Raw genomic sequence first — 15,867 nt, 5'->3', positions numbered from 1 at the left:
GTCTTACAGAGCAGGACCTGACTCCAGAATCTTAGCACTGGAAGGGTCCTCAGGGGACAGCATGGCAGGGGGAGGAAGATACTCATTTTCTAGGGCTTCCATAACAAAATACCAGACCGGGTGGCTTAAACAACAGAAATTTATTTCCCATAGTTCTGGATGCTGGAAGTCTAAGATCAAGGTTTGGTTTCTACTGGGCCTTCTCTCCTTGGCTTGTAGATGGCCGGCCTCTCACTGTGTCCTCACATGGTCTTCCCTCTGTGCCTGTGCATCCCTGGTGTCTCTTCTTCTTATAAGAATTGTCATATTGGATTAGGGCCCCACCCTTATGACCTCATTTAACCTTAATTACCTCTTTAAAGGCTCAATCTCCCAATACAGTCCCACTGGGGGTTAAGGCTTCAACATATGAATTTTGTGGGGACACAAATCAGTCCATAACAGGGAGCATCTAGGGCTTAAAGCCAGCCAGACCAGAGCTGGGACTTGACTTCAAATTCCAGACTCACGTGCCACTATGCTGCAACTCTCTCTCCGGGCCCTCGGTGGAGGGCTTGCAATCCTGGGGGTCCAGAGTCCAGGGAGAGCAGAGGAGGCAGAACAGGGCCTTGGCTTCCCTTGGGCTTTTCAAACCCAGGCTGGCAGGTTTCCCCAGGGCCCTCACCCTCAGCAGGAATAACAAAGGTGTGAGAGGAAGGTTCTCTGCAGAGTCAGCCTCAAGTAGCTGCCTGTAGGCTGCCCTGGTGCTGGCGCCCAGGCAGGGCTAATCCTGCCAGCCCAGAAGTATCGATCATCCCCACCTACCCTGCCGCTGGGAGGAGAGAGCAGCCCTGCCACTGGGGTGAGTTATCTCATTACTCCATGCACCACCCACAGGCTTCAAGCAGCAGGGTGACCACATTGTTTTTATAAATCTCTATTGGATAGAGCAGTAACTGGTAACCTTACTGACTGCAGTTTCTCTTTGGGAATTTGGAGACCCCAGGGGGCCAAGTGAAGCATCCTGAGGCCACCCCAGGAAACTTAGGGCTGTGACAGATTAAGCATCTCTTCTCTCGAAAGAGAGACCGGATGCTTTTTCTGACCCCGGCCAAAGCCTGGTCTCAGGGCAAAGCTCCATCCATTCCTCCGCACCTCCCCTCCCCAACTCCATATCTCCCACTGCCTCCTGGGACCTTCCTTGCAGGGACGAAGGAGGCGGGCAGAGCAGAAACCCCCATCTCTAGCCTCTGGTTTTCCTGCTTCAGGAAGGCATCTGATTCCCAGAGCCAAGAATCATCTCTACTGCCAGGATTCATCCATTCAACAAAACACCTACACAAATATCTATACCCCATGAATGTGTTATGGACACCTACTCCCTGTGCTTTTACACACTTCACATTACGGTAATAACCCCTCCTTACACGTGTAGAGCGCAGTATATGTCACAACGCCCTTTCGTGGCCATCATCACGTGGACACCAGAAATGAACCCTGTGAGCCAAGGAAACCAGGGGTTAGTGTCCCCAGTGTCGGGATGAGAGAACAGAAGCCCAGAAAGGTTAAGGGATTTTCCTAAATCCACACGTCTGGTAGGTGGTGGGTCTCAAATCTCCCATTTCTGACTCCAAATACAGTGCTCCCTACAGCACCCCTTGGAGCATATGCCCCACCACCCAAGCCGCCAACCCCTTCTGTGTCCCCTGTGGTACCCCATAGGCCCATGCACAGCTCCCCAGCAGTGTGCATGCCAGCACGTGCACTTTGTTCCCTCACAGACACGTGCAGTCCCCTGCCCATGAGCCCGCCCTCCTGCTAACACATAACACCCGGAGCCAGCAGAGTGTCTTCCTTCCCTGAGTTGTCCCAAAACAGATGACCATCTAATACCCCTGACCTCTTACTTCCCTGCACACCGGCCTCCTGATGGACATCATTCATCCATCCTTTCAGTCAATAACTGCATGCTGGTCTCCCCTCACCCTTTCTGCTCGCCCACCACTCCTGCCCTGACTAGTGAGAAGGAAACCTCTTCCAGAAGAAGCAAGGGGCCCAGCCACTACCCAGGAGGGATGGAGAAGTCTGCCCCGCAGGGAAGGGGTGAGCCAGAGCTCCTCCAAACCTCAGCACCCGCTGTCCTGGCAGCTGGGTTTGGGGAAAACAGCTCTCGATTTGTGTTCAGGAGACCCAGGTGGGAGTACCGTCTCTTCCATTTACTGGACGAGTCTCTGCCCAAGCCAGCGTCCTCATCTGTGAAACAGGAGGAGCAGTACACGCTTCCTAGGCCGGTGATGACACTTAAGAGAGGGATGTACATCAAGGGAAAGTGCCAAGCCCGGAGCCTGGCACACAGGCACCCACTGATTCATGCCCCTTGGGGGGCATCCTTCCTGCTGAGTTTGTAAAACAACTGAAGACAAGTCACCAGCTAAGCCTGGATCCCTCTCCCACCCCGGGTAGACGCTGCCCGGGAGGGGTCCCCAAGGGCGCTGGAGACGGGAAGTTCACAGCTGCAGGTCCCTGGACAGAGGTCTCCTTTCTCAAGGGCTCCAGCTCTGGAAACCTCTAAGACCCAGGGGACTGAGCTCACCTCCAGGCAGGCAGAGACAGAGCCACTCAGGGCAGCTCAGTTCTCGAACTTCGCTGTCCGCAGAGGGGCAGGGTACCATGCTGCCGCCACTGCCGCACTGCATTGCCTCGGGTCTGAATGTTGGCCCCTGGGACTCTCAGGCGGTTCCACCCTGGAACCAGTGGGCTCTGTCATTAGTAATTTCTCCTCCGGGCGAGGGTACCATTTCTGCTCCAGTCACCTAAGGAGCAGGCAGGTCTTGGTCAGGGAAGGACAGTGGGAGGCCAGCCTCAGGCCGGCTGGAGATGGAGTGTCCGTGTCCCTCCTTCTCCCTGGGCCCTGCTGCCCCGGGTCCCCACGTGTTTCACGAGCTCCTGGGCAGCGTGAGGTCACCCCCTGCTGCGGGCCTCTCCCTTAAGATGAGTCAGCCAGAGTGTACGCTCCAGATTGCCCAGCTTGTGTCACCAACTGTTTATTTCCCTTTTGTTAGCTCCAAACCATCAGTCTGGTTTTAATGTCCCCGCCTGGAGCTGGGGAACCGAGACAAGGACCAAAGTGGCCTAACCGGGGAGCAGAGGCCCAAACCATTGCAACATGGCAGCGGGGGTTAGAGGGGGAAGAGACCCCAGGGTGCGGGGGACCTCAGGACACGACTCCAGGCTAGAGGTCCAGCTGTCTCAGCTCATTGGAAGCGCCCCTTTACTGTAGGATTCATTCAGTCAACACATGTTCACTGAGCATCTACTGTGTGCCAGCACGTTCTGGAGCTGGGATACTAAAATAACTCCTTCTCTCAACGAGAAACACCATGTGCTCTGAAGACACGAACGCAGGGTAAGGAATTGGGCAGGAATGTGGGACTCAGCCTAATTTTGATAGAGGGGTCAGGCAAGGCCTCTCCAAGGGGTTGGCATTTGAGCAGAGATCTGAACAGGGCCAGGGGTGAGTCAAGGAAAGAGCATTCCAGGCACAGAAGGAATAGTCACAGCAAAGGCCCTGGGGTAGAAATGAGCACATGCACACTGATTTGAAAACCATTGTAGTAGATGATCTTCTAGGTGTCTTGCTGCTCTGATTCCTTTAAGCTAGGAATTTATAAATTGCTGGGAGGGAAGGACCTTAAAGAGGATCAATTTATCTCCCTCACTTAATACTTAAATCTTCTATGCAATATCTCAGCCAAGTGCTTCTTCAGCCTCTACTGAATTACCCCTGATGACAGGAAACTCACTACCTCACAAAGACACATTCCAATTATTTATAATCTTGACTTTTAACATTTTAACCGTGGTAAAATACATATAATGTAAATTTTACAATCTTAACCATTTTAAGTGTTAAGTCCAGTAGTGTTTCAGCTCGGTTTAAGTTCAGTAATGTTTAAGTTCATTGTCATCTTTCAAAACTGAACCTCTAGACACATTAACAACTCCCCATTCCACTGTCCCTCTAGCCCTTCGCAACCACCATTCTACTTTTTGTTTCTAAGATTTTCATAATTCTAAGTACCTCTTATAAGTGGAATCAGTCACACAGTGTTTGTCCTTTTGTGTCTGGCTTATTTCACTTAATATAATGTCCTCAAGGTTCATCCATGTTACAGCATGTGACAGAATTCCTTTCCTTTTTAAGGCTGAATAATATTCCATTGTATCTATATACCACATTTTCTTTATCTATTCATCCATCAATAGACACTTGGGTTGCTTCCATCTCTTGGCTATTGTGAATAATGCTGCTATGGCTATGGGTGAACAGATATCTTTTCGACAACCTGCTTTCAATTATTTTGGGTAAATGCCCAGAAGTGGATTTGCTGGGTCATTTGGTAATTCTATTTTTAATTTTTTGAGGAACTGCCATACTATTTAATCTTGACTTCTGAATGTTCAAAAACAGTTATTTTTAAAGATCTAATTGAATATAGTAGAAACAGTGATTAACAGTGGCAAGAGGTTTGCCAGATGTACAAACACTCAGAAATGGGAGTGGGCTAATCTGGGAAGGCTTCCTGGAAGAGGTAAATTTAGAGCTGGGATCTGGCTTTTCTGAGTTGCACATGGGGATAAAACAAACTTAGAGTTGGGGATGTTTCTTTCATTCGTTTACTCATTCATTCATTCTAGAAATATTTATCAAGGGACTATTTTTGTGATAAGCACTGTTTTCACACTGAGTGAAATGGGAAACCATTGAGGGGTTTTGAGCAAAGGAGCCACATGGTCTGACTTAGGTTTTTTTGTTTTTTTTTTTAAATTAATTAATTTATTTATTTATTTTTGGCTGTGTTGGGTCTTCGTTTCTGTACGAGGGCTTTCTCTAGTTGCGGCGAGCGGGGGCCACTCTTCATTATGGTGCGCGGGCCTCTTCACTATCTTGGCCTCTCTTGTTGCGGAGCACAGGCTCCAGACGCGCAGGCTCAGTAGTTGTGGCTCACAGGCCCAGTTGCTCCTCGGCATGTGGGATCTTCCCAGACCAGGGCTTGAACCCGTGTCTCCTGCATTGGCAGGCAGATTCTCAACCACTGCGCCACCAGGGAAGCCCCCCTGACTTAGGTTTTGAAGCATCACTCTGGCTGCCTGCTGGGAATAGACAGAGGAGGGGCAGGGCCAGTTAGGAAGCTGCTGTCCCTGCTTCACTCAGTAATTCCCTTCCTTTGCTCTACAGGTTGAAGGGGGATCTATCCAGTTCACACCTTCCACAAACCCTTGCTCCCCTCTCCTCTGCCCGGGACCCTCTCCCCACCAACTCACCCTCACACTTCCCTGAGGGCAGGGAGAGGGCCCCATCTTTGCAGAAGACAGATTTATTCTCCCAGCCCTCTGGGACCGCCAGGAGCCCCAAGGTTTCTGTCCATTACCTCTCCGGGACTCCTGCAGCTCTGGGGAGTCTCCAAGGCCCAGCTCTCTGACCTCTTAGAAAAAGACAGAAAAGATGTTCTCGACTCACTTAGCATGTGTGTACAGGGCCTCTGAATTGCCAAGGAGGGCCTCCTTTACTTCCAAGCTCCTGAGAGGAAGGGGGAGACTTTGCAGGAAGCCTGGCCACAGGGAGGGGCGGAGAGCCCCCCAGCGGTGTGCAGCCCACCATCTCCCTGAGATGGAGCGACCTGTGCTGACATTTAACCAGTACCACCCGTGTGCTGGAGACTTTCGCATGCAGTAACTCATCTTTCATCTAATTCTCCCAACAACTCTGTGACCTAAGTCCTATTTATTGTCTCCGTTTTCCTGAAGGAGAAATGGGACTCAGAGAAGCCTGGTGTGATCACAGAGACATCCATTTCCAGAGTGAAGGGGCCTTAGTTTATCTAATCCAGTTGTTCTCCACCCTGGCTTCACATTACATCACCCAAAAAGCTTTTGTAAAATACCAGGGACTTCCCTGATGGCGCAGTGGTTAAGAATCCGCCTGCCAATGCAGGGGACATGGGTTCGATCCCTAGTCCGGGAAGATCCCACATGCCGCGGAGCAACAAAGCCCGTGAGCCACAGCTACTGAGCGCGCGCGCCTAGAGCCCGTGCTCCGCGACAAGAGAAGCCACCGCCATGAGAAGCCCGCGCACCGCAACAAAAGAGTAGCCCCCGCTCACCACAACTACAGAAAGCCCACGCACAGCAACGAAGACCCAACTCAGCCAAAAATAAATAAAAAATAAATAAAATAATATACCAATTTCCAGGGCACACACCCAGAGATTCTGAGTTTAATTTTAAAAACTTCTTAGGTGATTCTACTGTACAAACACAGTTAAAAACACCAGAACTAGATGAAATTAGATGAAAGGACTGGACTTCCCTAGGGTCACCCTGTATCCGTTTCCCAAGGCTGCCTTAACAAATTATTGCAAACTGGTGGCTTAAAGCAACAGAGATTTATTGTGTCATAGTTCTGGAGGCCAGAAGTCCAAAATCAAGGTGTGGGCAGGGCCCTGCTCCCTCTGCAGGCTCTAGGGGAGGATCCTGCCTTGCCTCTTGCCTGGCTTCTGGGGTCGCTGGCAATCCTTGTCTTTTCTTTGCTTGTAGATATGTTACTCCAGTCACCGCCTCCATCTTCACATGGCCTCCTCCCTGTGCGTGTGCACCTGTGTCCAAATTTCCCTCTTCTTATAAGGACACCAGTCAGATTGGATTTAGGATCTACCTTAATCCAGTATGACCTCATTTTAACCTGATTCTATTTGTATTCACAAGGTCTAGGAGGACATTAATTTGGAGGGACACTATTTAACCCAGTATATACCCCATCATTAGTGGCAGAGCTAGGGCTCCAACTCAGTCTCCTAAGTCCCAGTCTTGGGCTTGTCCCCCAGTGCTGAGTGGCTCGGCCCCTCTTTATCCTCCTCTTCTCACTAATGGCTTCCATCGAGCCCCCTCCCCACCCTTCACCAGCCCTCAACACTGAAGGCCAAAGCTTTCCTGGTGGAAGAACGCTCTCTTCTAACTGTGGAATCCGAGAGGGCGGATACCAAGTTCAAGACTTCTCCGTGGAGCCCAGTTCAGTACCTAGGGATGCTCCACAAAGACTTGATAAATGGAGCCAAACTGAATTGAATGGATGACTGCTCCTTCATGAGGAAGTGAGGACCCCACCAACAGAAGCAATCAAGCAGAGGCCAGCTGAGCGTGTGTCCCTGTAAAAGGTGCTCTTGTTCTAGGAGAGTCAGCCTAGCACAGAGCTTTGGAAGAGCATAGGAAGTAGACTAATGGTCCAGGCTCTACCACTTATTAGTTGTGTGACTGTGAGTGGGTTATTTAACCTCTCTGTGCTTTGATTAGTAACAACAATAATAACCATTTCAAAGGAGTGTGAGGATTAAACGAGATAATGTTCCTAAAGCCCTTGGCCTAACATGTAACGGATGCTCAATAAATGTTTAGCTTTAAAAAAAAGGAGAGGTGTGCTCCAGATCACCAGGAAAAAGGACAGTGAAGCAGGCTGGAGTATTCGAGTAATAATAAAAGCAAGAAAAGGATTCATTAACCACGCGCAGCACTCCCCTGGTCGCGGGCGTGTTCGCAGATGATACTGCGGACTGAGCTGCAACAGTCAGGCAGCGCCAATGGCAGAGTCTACATTTAAACACAGTTCCATATCCTGGTCCTAGAGCCTAAAAGAAGGTGATCCTCCGTGGGCACACTGTTGGCATTTGGGGTAGAATAGTTGTTGTTACTCTAACCTGACCACTAAATGCCATTAGTACCCCCAAGTTATGGTGTCAACCAAAAATGGTCCCAGACGCACATGTCCAAATGGCCTCGGGATGGGGGCTGGACGTGGTGGTCCTGGCTGCCACTCTGTCCTCTTCCAGCTGGACGCAGCCTGCCCCAAGGAGGAGGAGACAAGGTGTGTGATAATGGCTCCTCTACCCAGTCCAAGGATAGCTGGTCCCATTTGGGCTGCGGAGGATGGGCTGCCAGACTATCAGGGCGCCCCGCTGGACCCAGCCTTGGAGACCAGCCGTGTTTGGAGCCCTGGCCCTTCTGAACCCCCCACCAGCTATCTGTGCCTCCTCCGCTCTCCACACCGTATGCCTCTCGCTCCACAGGCCCCCTTCTCCTTCCTTCCCCAGCAGGGCCCATCATCTGATTCTCATCAAACATGCAGAACTGACGTTGCACAAGTCCCCCCCCCAGTGGGGATTAACATAATAACCCTGATTTCTCCTTCCCCTCTTGCTTGCTGCGCATCTCCCTGGCTGCGGCCTGCCTTTGTTTCAGGAGCGATACACTGTATCTGGAAATGTTACTGCAATTAAATATGCACAAGAAGGGGGGAAGGGAGGGGGAAAATGAGGACAATGAAGGATGTGAAACATCAGATGCAGCAGCTGCTTGTTGCTATAGAAACCCCAGCTCCCCACCACCAGCACGGCAACACCCCTCCCCAGCTTAAAATTCCTTTGGGCCAAGTGCACCGTTGTCAGCGTCTTTCTGGCGATAACAGGGTCCTAGCTGTCCAGGCTGGAGCACCTGTGGGTTGCTAGGGTTGATTTTAGGGTCTTTCCTGTTTTTCCTTATCCCGCTGCCACCACCACCACCTCCAATCCTGGTACTTCTGATTGGCAGCAACACCCTCCAGTAGTTCTGCATTCCAGTCCCAGTTACATAATAAATTACGGGAGAGCTTCCGCATTTGACTTTGGGATGTCACAACATGGAGACAAAACGGCACATGCAGAGTCTGGTGTGGGAGCCAGACTTTCTCTGTGCTTCCCGCGCGCGGGTCCTCTGACTTGCTGGCAGCAGGGCCTGGCTCCCTCCTGCTTCCTTTTCATCTTTTACCCACAGCACTGAGCGGGAGTCTACAAGGTGTGGTCTGCGTGTTGGAGGGGGCGGGGCAGGGGTCCACAAGCTCCAAGCAGGCTGCCAGCTGGCCAAGTGCTCATCTAGGGAGATCCCAACAGGATGCCACTCAGCAGGGATCCGTGTGAAGTCCTGGACCTGGGCCCACATGGCCAGGTGTCCAAGGATGGAGAGAAGGAAAGTGGCCTAGCAGCAGTTTACAGACACACGACCAGGGCCTTTAGTTGTGGGCAGAGTATGAAGCAGTAGTATAATGGGTCTGCCTCCCCACCGCCACTCAATCTCCCCTAAAAAGTTCTTGCAGCTTAGGCTGCAAGTTGGTAGCCCTGCTCTATTCCACCCTGGCCAGATAAGCTGACAGTTGGATCCCCACGACTTGGCAAAATGCCTGCCACATAGCAGGTCTAGTCCTGTACAAAGAGACACGGAAAGGAGATGAGAGGGAGGGAGGAAGACAAGGAGGGGAGGGTGGAGAGTGGGAGGGAGGGAGGGAAAATTCAGAGATTTGTAGATAAACCAAAGTTTATTAAGCGAGAGATCAATCAGATTGATGAAGTTATTTGAAACCATACTAAATAACGATTAAAAAATAAAATCCAAAGACTGCTTAGCCTGATGAAAAGTCAAAGGGCATGATAGCTGCCTTCCAGTTTGTGAGGGAGTGTGTCAGTAACACAGGTTTAGGCTGGTTCTGCAAGGGTCCAACAAGTAGAAACCAGGACCCATGGAGCTCAATTGTGAGCAAGGGAGATCTTTCTCAAAGTCAGAGCTATCAACTTTGGAATGGGCCACTAAATGAAGTAGTGAGTGCCCCAGCCCTGGAGGTATTCAAATGAAGGCCAGAGAAGCTTTGTTAAAAATGCGGTCAAGCACATTCAGCTTTTCAACCCTGCAATTCTACAGCTTTCCTTGTTGGAAAGTATCCTTTGGTGAGGTCCCTGTTTGCTGGTGCTGAAATCTTGGGCTTGTGCTTGGAGGGATGAGACACCACAGAATATTCCTAATAGGAGAGTGAGCCAGTATCAGGGCTCTTGTCAGTGGTTGAGAGGGCTCACTCAGTGCCCAGGTAGGAGGAAGCAGACCTCAAAATAATAGGATTTGAAGGACATGGGGCTACCCAAAATGTTTCCTTATGAAAGCCTGACAGTCCAATGTTAGCAGGTCCTTTGTATGAGGTCAGCATTACCCTCTCCCCTGCAGCTTTCTTGTAAGTCATTATTTGCTGTCCTGATTCTGATGCCTCCTCTGGTGAAGATGGCAGCCTGGGGTCTGCTATGCCCTCCTGGGGAAGCAGCTGTGCCCCTAGAGAGCAGGCAGAGGGACCCTAGGTTAGCTTCTCGATCTCAGTCTGGCTGGGTCTTGGGTGGGAGACCATGAGCTTAGAGAGTCCCAAAGCCAGATGCAAGCCCCTCCCCAACCCTCAAGTGCGCATTCTCCCCTTTTAAAATCAGCCCTGACTAGCTCAAGTTCAGGGTTTGCCTTAGGACCTTGGACGAGAAAATCCACTCTACCTCGGAGTGGAGTCTTGTCTCGTAATCAGCTAAATGGGTGAAACTACTCTGTTCTTTCCGCTTCTTGCTGTCACGGCAGTGAGACCGTGGAGGGCGCAGTGCTGGCACCTGTGCCTTGAACAAAATGGTATCAAAAACTGTATGATGAATTAGTATTGTAAATCTGTTATCTCCACGCCCCCACTCCTAGGATAGCTTAGCCTCAATAACTGTTTCTTGGGTGAATAAATGATGAAAACTGAGAGAAAGGGATTTAGGCTTGTGTTTAGGTTCAGTGCAAAGGGAGAGCTGGGAGCCAGAAGGCCTGAGTTCTGATCCACTTACTGGCTGTGTGATTTTAAAATGGAGATGACACCTCAAACAATTGTAAGAACAAGCAAGCAATGAGCATTAAAGCTTTGCAAACTCTTGCAAAGAGATGGGAAAGATGAGGACTGATATTCACTAAGTGAGCACTTACTGTGTGCCAGACACTTTATTACTTTTTAATAATAATAATAATACTCTAATAATAGTAATAATACTCTGTGAAGGATTATTTGCACCCTATTGCACAGATAAGGCTCAGAGAGGTTAAGTAACTTTCCCAAGGTCACACAGCTAATAAGTAAAAGAGTCAGATTGGAACCCAGATCTTAGTCTGACTCCAGAGCCCAACATCTTCCTGTAAAAAGCTGAAGTATCTACACTTAAAGGAATAATCACTGTAATTTCTATTTGTTTGCACATAGAAAATCCTCATCGGTTAGAGATGCTCCCCTGCCTTCAGCACTACATCAGCTTCACCCCCTTGTTTTCCCCATCACCTCCCCTCCCCTGGGCAGCAGTCCTGGCCTAGGAGAAGGCCACCTGCAGGCCCAAGTTGCTTCTGGTAGTGTGCCCAGCCAGAGGAGTAATCGACTGTGTCCTGATTATGTCTCCAGAAAACAGGTTTTTTATTACTTACCACGGCGGGCTGTACATCTCTGACGTGCAGAAGGAGGACGCCCTCTCCACCTACCGCTGCATCACCAAGCACAAGTATAGCGGGGAGACCCGGCAGAGCAACGGGGCCCGCCTCTCCGTGACAGGTAGGCGAGAAGGCTGGGGAGGAAGGACACCAGCCCACCCCCGGGAGCAGGTGGGCATGTCGGCACCACTGATCAGGGAGTCTGCTGTGTGCTCAGGGGATTCAGAGAAGGAGATTAAAGAACACACGTACAGAAACCACTGGGGGAGACCTTGTCCAGTTTGGTTTTGGGTATCCTTCATATAAGAACTCTACAGTTAAATTCTTTTCAGGAGTCTATACCTGAGAAAGCTTAACTCTCCTGAAGAATTGTTATTTTACCATTTATCAAATAATGAGGGATGTGGAACCCATCCTCTCTTTCCTTTTTTGCCTTTGCCGCCAGGAAGTTCATAGATACAATCTGCTATGCAAACATAGTAATGATTCAGTTGGATTGGATTTGATTAGGGAGATTTTGTACTTCCTTGTGTCTCTAAGTATTTTTTAGGATTCTATTCTACCTAGTTTTGAATACATGTATGTCTTTTGTTATAGCCCACCTCACAACATTTGAAAGTAGGCAAACAAAAGGTTAAAAAAAAAATCTCTAAATTAAATAAAGCGTTTTTATTCTGGAGTGATTATAGCTCCTTATGGAAGGATGAAAGCTAATATTTACTGAATCCCCTTGTGTGCCAGAAATTTCACTATGTGCTGTATCTTAGGCCCTATAATAGCCTGGTGAGGTGTGCACTGCTCTCCTTATTTCTACAGGTGAGAAAACCAGAACTTAGGGAAGCCAAGCAACTTGACCCAACTGTTTAACCAGTGGGAGGCACAGCCAGAATTCACACTGAGCCCCCTGACCCCAGCATCCTCCAGCTGCACACCCTCATGGAAGGGGCTAGTCAAACACCACACACATGCCCCAGTCACAGAAGAAAGAAGGGCACTTGGCGCTCTTCAAGGAAGGCTTTCCGGAATAGCACTTTTCACACTCCTGACAGTGATCCACAGACATCATAACCTATGCAATGCACGCTGGTATTTCCTACCACGTGCATTGCGATGCACTCTGATATTTTCTATTCTATTCTATCCCCTTTCAATTTATCTAAATGCTGGATGCAGCTCACCAAATGGATTTCATAACTTCCTAACAGTTTGTGACCTGCAATTTGAAAATCTCTGCTCTCGTGGAGGTGGGATCAGAGTGGCTTTTGGAAGGGAGATGAACTGATAGTCAGAACACCTGGGTTTGGGGACTAGCCCCCCCCCCCACCAAATCATGCAACGTCTCTGGATCTCTGAAAAAGGAGCTAGATTAGGTGACAGCTCAGATTCCGTCTGCCTCTGACATTCTGTGGTTTGGCTACCCTGACCAGCAGGTGACTCTATCCAGGACCCCCTCTTATTTGCCTGGTGCATTTGGGGGCAAGAGTGGAAAAGCGGAAGCCAGGAGAGCGAGGATGGGGCTCTCTGATTCCCCCTTGTGTCTCCAGAGCCTGGCCCTGTGCCTGGCACATAGTAGGTGCTAGGTAAATATTTGTGGAATTAATCAATGCCAAGGGAAACTGCGCTGTCACGTGGGGAGGAGACGGGGCTGTGCTGTGTGGCCCCATCTTTGTGGCTAGACCTTGCCATCTGCAGCCCAATTCCCAAATGTGTCAGTGGTTACCTTCCAAATGATAGGGACTTGTTTGTGTAGTGTTTTGCATCTCATTTGCATGCCTTTCATACGATGTGGGAAAGGCACAGAAATCCTCCCTGCTGCAGGCCTGCTCCTTTCCCCTGCACGAATATTTAGCCCCTTCATCCTACGAATCTTACTTCCACTCTTGTCCCTCAGAAAAGGCACCCTTTAAACTGGAGGATATGCCAACCCTTCTCCTGCTCTCATTGCCCACCAGCTGGGGATGGCGGGTGGGGATGCGGAGAATGGGAGATGCTACCAGAGACTCGGAGATGAAGCCCAAATCGAGAAACGGAGAAGCAAAGATAGGGAGGCACCCAGACGACAAAAGGGGAGAAGCATGGGCACAGAGAGAGAAAAACATAGGACAGAGAAAAACAGAAACCTAACAGAGAGACGAGGCTAGACAAGATGACTGCAACAGGGTGAAAGACGTTAGGAGCGGAGGGGAGCCGAGGGGAAGGGGCCCCAGGAGTGACGCGGGCCCTGATGTGATGTGATGTGACAAGGCAATCTACAAGCAGCTTGTCTCGGCAAAAATGCAACTGATACCCAAGTGAGGCAGTGCAGAAGGAGATTCGTGTCAGGACGGCTCAGGCCTCCGCCCACAGCCTCACATTTCAGATCCACTCCCAGAGTTGAGGGCAGGGGTCAGTCTCATGGCAGCTTTCAAATGAGATGTTTCACTCCTTAGTGGCCAGAACCCTGTGAGCTCCTGGGGCTGGTGGTCGGGAAGGGTGTCATCCCTCCCTGGCCAGAAGCTCTGGGCCAGCCCCTGGAATCAGGGATGGGAGATGCAGCTGGGTGTCCTGGCAGGGCTGGGCCCTGTCAAGGCACCTGGTGGCTGAGGGGGTCTGAGCCCGGGACACCCCAAGGGATGGCTGCCCCTCCTCCTCACCAGGTCCAAAGGCAAGAGGAAGCAGCAGAATGATCCCCGCAGCAGTGCCTTATAGATGGTCATCGGATGAGGGCACTACCACACCTGTGGTTTTTGCAGTTCCCACCAGGTGTTTGATTAAGTAATAGGGAGGGAAGGGGGAAGGAGAGAGTGAGATGTATTGGAAAAAGGACTTAGGAATCAGACCAAGGTTTCAGTCTTAGCCTCAGCACTCACTAGCTGTACAACCTGGCATCAAATCAATAATGTCTCCAAACCTCAGCTTCCCCATCTGTAAAATGGGAGTGACATGTTCTCCTTGGGGTTGTTGTGAGAATTAAATAGGGTGCCGTGTGTAAAGAGCTTAGCGTGGGACCGAACACATAGGAAGGGCTCAGTAGAGAGTAGCTGCTCTGCTTGTTGTGGTCGTCGTTATTGTTGTTCTATTGTCTCTGGATTATTATTCCTACTACATCTCAGGGGGCGGGGGCGGGGGCGGGGAGGGACTTTTCATTTTTCTGTTAATTCTCCAAAGAGGAGAAAAGTCTGAGCCCCCTAAAAATACAACCTAATAACCATTCGTCACATCGAGGTGCTTTTTGGAGTTTACCAAGTGCTGTCATGGGCATTACCTCTGTGGAAGAGGCACCATCATTTGCATTTATAAAGGAGGGCACCAGGGACCAGAGAGGCTGAGAGACTGGACCAGGGTTCCCCAGCTCACAGGGTGCCGAGCCAGGTGCAGACGTCGTATTCCAAGGCAGCACTGTTCAGCCAGCTGGGGGAGGTCCCAGCAGCCCCCGACCCCGACCCCGGGGCACACTGACCCCCTACCCCCCCGCCAGCCCAGCCCCAGCGTACCCCCAGAGATTTCTCAGGGCCAGGCCATCTGTCTCCCAGCCCTGCACTGGCCCTGGCAGCCCCCGATCCCCCCAGGCTGTCGCCATACACGCCACAGCACTTTACTTCTGCTCCGGAGTAATGAAAGAGGTTTCTTTCCCTCAGAATTTAATTTCACGCCTGAGACTCGGCGATTAATTCCATCCCCACCCCCAGCCCCTTCCTCCGGCGCCCTGTGGGCCCCTCCGCTTGTAAATTCTGCCGTGCGCCACGGAATTTGTGTATTTTGCATCAATTAAGTGTCACATTGAGTAATTCTTCCCTGGCACCGGGTTTGTTTAGCCCAACCATTCCCACAGGATGGGGAAGAGGCCGCAGAAGCTGGCAGGGAGGGAGGGCGGGCGGGGGCAGAATAGTAATCGCCGGGCACGTCTGCGTGGTGGGTTAGTGTCACTCGAGCTCTTTGACACACATTTTGCTCTGTTGCCCACAACAGCCTTAGGAGATCTGGAAGCAGCGGTACCACCTCCACGTGCGGACGAGGAAACTCAGGCTCTGGGAGATCATAAGACTCACCCAAGGTCACACGGCTTATCAGTGACCCAGGCCCACTGGTGCCTGGGTCTCCTGATTCCCAGTCTCAGGCTCCTTGTGAGAAGCCATGGACAATAGGGAAGGAGCAGAGAATCTTCTGGAAAGTTCTTTCCCCGGGGAGGAGCCTACCTAGCCCAGCCTGTCTCCAAAGGGTGCAGGGGGGCAGGTGAGCTGAGGACAGAGGAAATTTCCCATTTAGTCAAGAAGGGGCCAAGAGGGGCGTCAGCGCTCTCACGGTTCACTCTGGAGCAGAATCCAGGGTTAGATTATTCCGTCTCAGACCCCATTTACTGAACAAGGGTGGGAGAGACCTGGTTTCGGATCTTGGCTCTGCAGTGTGATCTGAGCAGGTCACTGCACCTCTGTGGTCTCCAGGTCCTCATCTGTGTGTGCCTTCCGAGTCCCTAAGCCAGCTCTACTATTCCATGAGCCTGTAAAGTTCTGCCATGTGGAAAAGGCAGACCCCCGGCCCACCCCATGCCCACGTGCCCCCGTTCACCCTCCC

The 15,867-nt window shown here is 50.7% G+C and overlaps 1 protein-coding gene across 2 annotated transcripts in view; it reads left to right on the top strand.

Annotated features, from left to right (window-relative positions):
- The window catches only part of DSCAML1 (DS cell adhesion molecule like 1), a 349,722-nt gene that overhangs the window by 235,817 nt on the left and 98,038 nt on the right, over nt 1-15,867 (top strand). For both annotated transcript variants that reach the window (XM_057552943.1, XM_057552942.1), the window contains one exon: nt 11,291-11,437. In XM_057552943.1, the coding sequence (XP_057408926.1) occupies nt 11,291-11,437 (147 nt within the window). The remainder of the gene's footprint in view (nt 1-11,290; nt 11,438-15,867) is intronic.

This window comes from Balaenoptera acutorostrata, chromosome 9 (genome assembly GCF_949987535.1).
Source record: "Balaenoptera acutorostrata chromosome 9, mBalAcu1.1, whole genome shotgun sequence".
Lineage (NCBI taxonomy): Eukaryota > Metazoa > Chordata > Mammalia > Artiodactyla > Balaenopteridae > Balaenoptera > Balaenoptera acutorostrata.
This window is presented reverse-complemented; position numbering and strand designations above follow the sequence as displayed.